The sequence below is a fragment of the Silurus meridionalis genome, chromosome 1 (genome assembly GCF_014805685.1).
Source record: "Silurus meridionalis isolate SWU-2019-XX chromosome 1, ASM1480568v1, whole genome shotgun sequence".
NCBI lineage: Eukaryota > Metazoa > Chordata > Actinopteri > Siluriformes > Siluridae > Silurus > Silurus meridionalis.
Window position 1 is genome coordinate 12,766,639 of NC_060884.1, and position 7,677 is coordinate 12,774,315.

Consider the following 7,677-nt stretch of genomic DNA (forward strand, 5'->3'; position numbering starts at 1 on the left):
AAACATACAGGTTTTGCATAATGTATTGTGCTTTTATTTATTTTATTTTTTTTACATTATGCACAAAATCTTTTGTCTTTAACCTTATTGTATTTAATTTATTGGCCTGATTTGCTGTTACTATACCAGATCTTTTTGTATTATATTTATATAATACAATATAATGTTTTGTTTTATTTTACATTGGAACATTGGAAATATTTACATTGAAATATCTTGCATTTACTAAACAGTGTAGTATATTCCCTTATATTCCTTCAGTAACACTAGTATTTATTTTTTGTCTTGAGTATAATCTGCGTATCAAATTCTGTCAGAAGCCCTAGGATAAGCACCGACAGTCTAGATCACAGCTAAAATGTGTTTTAATGTCAAAAAAAGCTAAGTCAAGGTACATAACGGATTAATTGTATCATGAAACATCTGATCATGAAACATACTATGATGATTTTAATGAGTATTTTGATTATTATTTAAAAAATAATTGTTTTTGGTTATTAATATAGTGTAATGCTTTCTCTGTGTATTTATTAGATTCGTTCAGATGGACGTGTGCTGCACACAGATCAGGGCCTGCTTTTGCGCTCTCTGCAGCTCTCTGATGCCGGCACCTACCAGTGCACAGCCACAGAGAAGAACTTCAAGCACACACTGGTCAAGCTGCAGTTGCTTGTGCTCTCAGTGCGCACTGTCAACAGCATCCAAATGGAGACCGGAGCCTCTATACCCGTCATGCCTGCAGTTCCTCTACAGACCAGTGCCTGGACACCCAGCGCTGAGCAGTACAAAGACCTGCTGACCATCCTGAGCCAGCCTGAGATGGGTTTAATCAACCAGTACTGCCAGGACTACTGGCAAATCGCTGAGCATGACAAGAAAGACCCGTACGAACCGAAAGATCAGCGCAAACCGCGTAACCGGAGACACCATGAGACCCAGAGGAGCTCAGCCGAGACATGAGGAGGGTGCTGAGGAGGCTGATGAGGCCAGATAAAAAACACAGACACATAAAGTACATGCGTCCACAAGACTTAAGCTAAAACACCAACCCACTGAAACACATTACACATGAATATAAGTTCCACTACAGCGTGACCGATGGACTAAAATGGACACATTAGAGCAGCGAGAGTAGGCAGTATTTATTGTAGTTTGTACATAGTTAGACTCTGTGGATATCTTTGTACCGAGAGCACAAAAAGAGTGAAAAACAAACCGTTTTTTTTTTTGTGTGTATATGATTCTTCTGTGCAGATATTTTATTATTGTTATTCTTCGTATAGCATATTTATTATAGTGTTCTTGTCCCAATGAACTGTGTGATTGTATTATGAGGGAAGGTGAGTGCACAGTTACAAGCTGTATATACTGAGTGGATAAATACTCATGGTGCCTCATTCACAGGTGTTCTGAATATTCCACCATGTAATATACAATACTATATTAGCTGTAGCATCAGTGGTTTTACTGACCAAGCAGTTTCCATGGATACAAGCTGTATTCCTAGTCAGTCACACGTTCATGTATGCTTCAGCTCATATTAGGTAACGGGAGACATTGCATTGAGTCCGATGTCCAAATTAGGGCGAGACGAAGCAAAAAATAAAGGCCAGTTTGTTAGACCAATAATTTGAACAAATCATCTTAAAACTGTTTATTATATCACTATTTATCCAAATTGTTAATAAACAAACATGTATCTCCTATAATTCTGATGAACAATCTGCAGTTCATTACAAGAAAAGGCGTTTTTCCTGATTATGGTTTTTACATGCAGTGGCTTACATAAATATTTACCCCTTGGAACTTTTCCACTTTTTCTCATGGTATAACTTGTAACTTAAATAAATTTTGATGCTATAATTGGGTAATATGTCAAAACCTTTGCATACTAATGAAGAATTACAAAATCATTTGTCGGTGAATGGGGTGGGATTTTTTTTTTTTTTTGCTTTTGCTTTTTTCTGCCCCCTAGTGGAAAACGGTGGTAAATTCTTTCCAGTTTAGTTATTGTTCAAAAGACGATCTTGCTTTCGTGCATAGGTGCAAAATTCATTCGATTGATCCTTTATACACACCCCTTCTTGAGCTATCCTTGTAAATGTTTGAACATTTTTGTGGTCAAAATTAATTATAATATTATCTCTCTGAGTACTTGTTTAAGGAAAGAAAATTCACAATCTTTAGATGAATCGAATAACACTGTGTAAAGTCAGAATCCTTACAACTCGACACGGAAAGGTGTTAAACATCAGCTTTATGTCTTTGTAAAGTTCTTGATCTTCCATGTCTGTATGACTAAATGTGCGCAATTCCTCTGTAAGTCACCAGGTCTGGCTTAAACCCAAAAAAAGACATCCTTCACAGTAAATATATGCTTTCATAAAAATGATGTGTAAATAGTACATACAGTTATTGCACGTGCAAATAAGTACATTAAATTACAGAATGCATAGGATTCGAATCAGGATATTGTTTCTTTTTTTGTAAATTAAAAGAATATAAAAGGGGTATGCCATATTGTGGTAAACTTGTAGATCTTTATAACAGAGAATTCAAGGAGAGCACTTTTTAGGAGAATTGTTCTCTTTTTTTGTTTAGTTTTTTGCATGAAATGGTTTTGTACTGTACAGCTTTATTAGTTAAAACTCAGTTATGTTGATGTGTAGATGTTTATGGATGGTCTTTTATGTAAAAGAAAAAAAAAATTCACTTTATGCGAAAACCACAAAGTACCATATAGAGACTGATTTAAAGGATCAGAGAACTACTTTTTGCACAAGACAGGGTACTAGGAAGCTAAGTGGACTTCACTCCTATGTCTCTCTTGCTTGTCTTGTGTAATTGCTTGACACGTAATAAAGCAGGCTGCTTCAAATGACTGTTGTACCATATCAAGGGTTTTTATTTGTAATACATTATATACCACTGTGGTTTGTCTTTCATTTTGTCTTTTCTAATATTTCCTGTGTATAAAATATTATTGGAGATAGATGTACTTCAAAGTTAATGTTAAGGTACTGACTTTACTGTGCTTTTTTTTCCTTTTATTGTTGTTGACTAAATAAAGTTCTATATTTTATAACAAAAACAAATGACTATAGCACACAATTTGTATAAACGTGGTGCGGTCCATTTCTGTCTGACTTAATAATTGACTGAATAAACTTGAAATAACAATATTAATGTCAAAAATATTAAAAGCTGACTTCATGCACATTCAACCTGCTGGTAGGTCAGAGTTATTTGTAGTTTTATTTAACTACAGTCCAAAAGAATTATTTGTTATGAATACTACAGCAAGGGTATGGTTGTGTTACTGTAATAATACTGTATTCCACCAATAGACAATGAATGGCAAACATTTAAAAAAAGCTGCAACACAATTATAAAAGCACAAAAAATTATTTATTATATTTAATCCTAAAACTTTTATTTAGATTAAGAATAACCATTGTTTGTGCTTTATTTGCACAATCTATACTTACATTTACATTTACATTTGCGGCATTTAGAAGATGCCCTTATCCAGAGCGACACTGAAAGTAAGAACTTTATAGATTTAAATCTTCCCAGTCAGTGGTTTAAATTATTGTTAAAATAAAAATCTCAAATATCACAATTATGCCCTTTTTAATGAGCTGAGGCTGAGTTCACAGTTTAAGCACATACATATACCATATAGACAAATATATTGGCACACCTGACATTACGCAAAGAGGGATTGTAGTGAACGCACATTGTAAATACATAGATAGATCACTCTGTTTGCATCTGTAACAGTTTCCACTTTTCTGAGAAGCCATTCGGCAACATTTTGGAGTGTTTCTGTGGTTAATATTTTGCCTATTCATCCAGTAGAGATTTGTGAGGCCAGCCAATGATGTTGGACGCGAAAGCCTGGCTTGCAATATCTGTTCTATTTCATCTTAAATGTGTTTGATAGGATTAAGGTTAGCATTCTTTTTTTAGCAAAACCTTCCACATCAAACTCATCCAAAGTCTTTATGGATTTTTGTTTGTGCACAGAGGCTACAGTCATGCTGGAATAAACAAAAAAGCCTTCCCTTAACTGTGACGCACAAAGTTGGATATAGCATAGTCTAAGATGTCATGGTATGCATTAAGATTTCCCTACACTGGAGAAACACTTTCATACCATTATCCTTTCTCCACCGAACTTTACAGGTGACACAATGCAGTCAGGCAGGTACTGTTCTCCAAACATTCACCAAACTCAGATTTATTCATCAGACTGCCAAACAAAGTAACATGATCCATCACTCCACAGAAATGGTTTCCACTTCTCCAGTACAGTGTTACAGTGACTTTACACCCCTTCATCCGATGCTTGGCACTATATTTGGTGATGTGAGGCTTGCATTCAGCTCTCCGATCATGAAAACCTTTTCCAAAAAGCTTAGATTTTGTGGAGATATTGATGCCAGTTAAAAACTTGGTTAGAACTTGGTAGAATCAGAAGAGCCTTGGTGACTTTTACACACTATGCATCTCAGCACTTGGTGACCCAGCTCTGTGACTTTACATGGTCTTCGTTGCCAAGTTCCCCTTACAGTTTACTGTGGAATAAAAACCCACTTAACGCAAAGGAGAAATCCTATCACAGTTCTACGCTTAAATTCACTGAGCTCTTCAGAAGAAAACATTCATAGATGTTTGTAAAAGCAGACTGCACTGTTAAAGCATGCAGCATTTTCACCAAAAAATTACGCGATCATTATTAACGGATTGTGTAGATTGTTTTTTAAATCATGTCTGCTAAGTTGCAAAGACAAGTGGCAAGAATGACAGTATGTCAGTTTTCCGTGTGCTCATTTATTAGGTTTATAGCCAGTTCTCTTTCTTGCTGATGTGCCCCACTGACATGCAGAATTCGCCAAAAAACAGCTGACGTCGTCTGACTAAAGCCAACGGTGACACAGTAAAAAAACTAAAACCCACCCGACACTGCCGACCAGCCGACCGTCAGCTTGGTGTTTCTGAGGCCTTTAAATTCTTATACTTCTTTCTTAATCTAGCATTATATATTTCATTGGTTAAATATGATGCTACTTTTGTAGAAGGAATGAAAATAACATTTGGAGAGAGAATGAGAGTAACTTTTCGGCACTGTATTGTTAGTTAGCCTTCAACCAGCTGTAGTTTAGGATACTGGTAGGCACGGGGACCAAAACCTGTTAAGAAGTGCACTGATTTGAGAGCCTTATTGTGTTCAAAAATGAAGCAATTTTCTGTATCACATCTTTTAGATTAACTGTTAGATTGAATTAGATGAACTTGGAAAAAAAGGAAATCAGCCAAACATTTCAGCCAAAAAAATCAGCATCAAATATCGGCCATTAGCTGCCCTGATTTCTGAGCATTGTCATCGGCATCAGCCAGAGCAAAACCCATATCGCTCAACCTCTGATCCATACAAAACCGTTTCTTTATCTCATTAATTACTTTCCCATAATTGAGAAAGGTATTTGTACTGTTACTGATACAGAAAATAGGGATGTGCATTTCCATAACTGATACGATGCAATTCACATCTCGACGCATAGCCAACGATACAATACATTAAAGATACATATGAAGCATCTACCAATGCGATATGATTCACCCCATTACAATGCAGTGCGATCCGATTTTGATTCAACACAATGCCATTCAACACATTACAATGCAATAAAAAAAAAAAGATGCAATGCAATTCAATATGATAGTTTGCTTTTATTTCTTTATCTTTTCCATAATAAAAGTACAGTGCATCTACTTATAGTTAGATATAAACAAATAGTTTTTACCGATGCAAATATGTTATAAGGCATGCATTGTTAACTTTTATGCCGATGCACAGAAGCGAATCGGTGAATCTTACCATCCCTAACAGGAATGGCATACTTGAGCTTGTCCTGCGTCTGCACCGCCATCGTGTGGTTGTGTTTGCTCAGTGCAAAAGCAAAGAAAAGGGCATGTATAGAGCTGTATAAGAAGTTAGGGAAGGAAGGAGAAAAGGATTTGTATCGATTGGCCAGGCAGAGGGACCGTGATGGAAGTGTGCTGACTAGTGAGGAGAGTGTGTTGAGGAGGTGGAGGTAGTATTTTGAGCAGCTGATGAATGAGGAAAATGAGAGAGAGAGAAGGTTGGATGGTGTGGAGATGGTGAAGCAGGAAGTGGATAGGATTAGTAAGGAGGAAGTGAGAGCAGTGATTAAGAAGATGAAGAGGGGAAAGTCAGTTGGACCAGATAACATGCCGGTAGAAGAATGAAGATGATCAGCAGAGATGGCAGTGGAGTTTATAACCAGGTTGTTCAACAAAATTTTGGAAGGTAAGAAGATGCCTGAGGAAGGTAGAAAGAGCGTGCTGGTACCGGTTTTTCAGAATAAGGGAGATGTGCAGACCTGCAGTTACTACAGGGGAATAAAGTTGTTCAGTCACACCATGAAGTTATGGGAAAGAGTAGTGAAAGCCAGGCTGAGAGAAGAGGTGACAATCTGTGAAAGAGGAGTTGTGGTATTGTATGAGGAAGCCAGGTGTGGCAGAGAAGAATGTGAGGGTGGTGCAGAACAATTTATGAGGACAGTGTGACAGCAGTAAAGTGTGCAGTAGAAACGGCAGACTGGTTTATGGTGGAGGTTGGACTGCATCAAGGATCGGCTCTGAGCCCTTTTTCTTGTTTGCAGTGGTGATAGACTAATAATATTGTTATTTGTGGTGAGAGTAGGAAGCAGGTTAGAGCAGGAAGAAGAGGTGGAGAAGGTGGAGGAGTTTAGGTACCTAAGGTCAACAGTGCAAAGTAATGGAGAGTGTTTTAGAGAAGTGAAGAAAAGAGTGCAGGCAGGGTGAAGTGGGTGAAGAAGAGTGGGAGTGATTTGTGATAGAAAGGTATCTGCTAGAGTGAAAGGGAAAGTTTATAGGACTGTGGTGAGACCTGTGATGTTGTATGGTTTGGAGACAGTGGCATTGAGTAAAAGACAGGAGGTGGAGCTGGAGGTAGCAGAGCTGAAGATGTTGAGGTTTTCGTTGGGAGTGACGACGATGGACAGGATTTGAAATGAGTTTATAAGAAGGACAGCGCATGTAGGACGATTTGGAGACAAGGTGAGGGAGACGAGATTGAGATTGTTTGGACATGTGCAGATGAGGGACATGGGGTATATAGGTAGAAGAATGCTGAGGATGGAGCCACTAGGAAGGAGGAGAAGAGGAAGGCTAAGGAGGAGGTTTATGGATTAATTCTCATTTTCATTTCTAATACTGTCATCGTCGTCACTCTCAACGAAAACCTTAACATCTTCAGCTCTGCTACCTCCAGCTCCACTTCCTGTCTTTTACTCAGTGCCACTGTCTCTAAACCATACAACATTGCAGGTTTTACCATAGGCCTATAAAGTTCATCTTTCACTCTTGAAGATACCCTTCTATCACAAATCACTCCTGCCACTCTTCTCCACCCACTCCACCCTGCCTGCACTCTTTTCTTCACTTCTCTAACACACTCTCCATTACTTTGCACTGTTGACAAATGTGGTCTAACTTATTTCAACTAATTTAGATTTACGGAACGAGTTGTTTAGACCAGTATTATAAATAGCCGAAACTGACGTAATTATTTTCGACATTCTTTCACCCGTCAGTGGACTCATTTGCGCACATGCGCAGTACAAA

General features: G+C 37.8%; 1 protein-coding gene across 2 annotated transcripts in view; it reads left to right on the forward strand.

Annotated features, from left to right (window-relative positions):
• Positions 1 to 2,725, forward strand: part of sema3fa (sema domain, immunoglobulin domain (Ig), short basic domain, secreted, (semaphorin) 3Fa) — a 49,772-nt gene extending 47,047 nt beyond the window's left edge. For both annotated transcript variants that reach the window (XM_046850103.1, XM_046850111.1), the window contains exon 19: positions 535 to 2,725. In XM_046850103.1, the coding sequence (XP_046706059.1) occupies positions 535 to 960 (426 nt within the window). In that variant the 3' untranslated portion in view covers positions 961 to 2,725. The remainder of the gene's footprint in view (positions 1 to 534) is intronic.
• Positions 2,726 to 7,677: the final 4,952 nt, after the last annotated feature.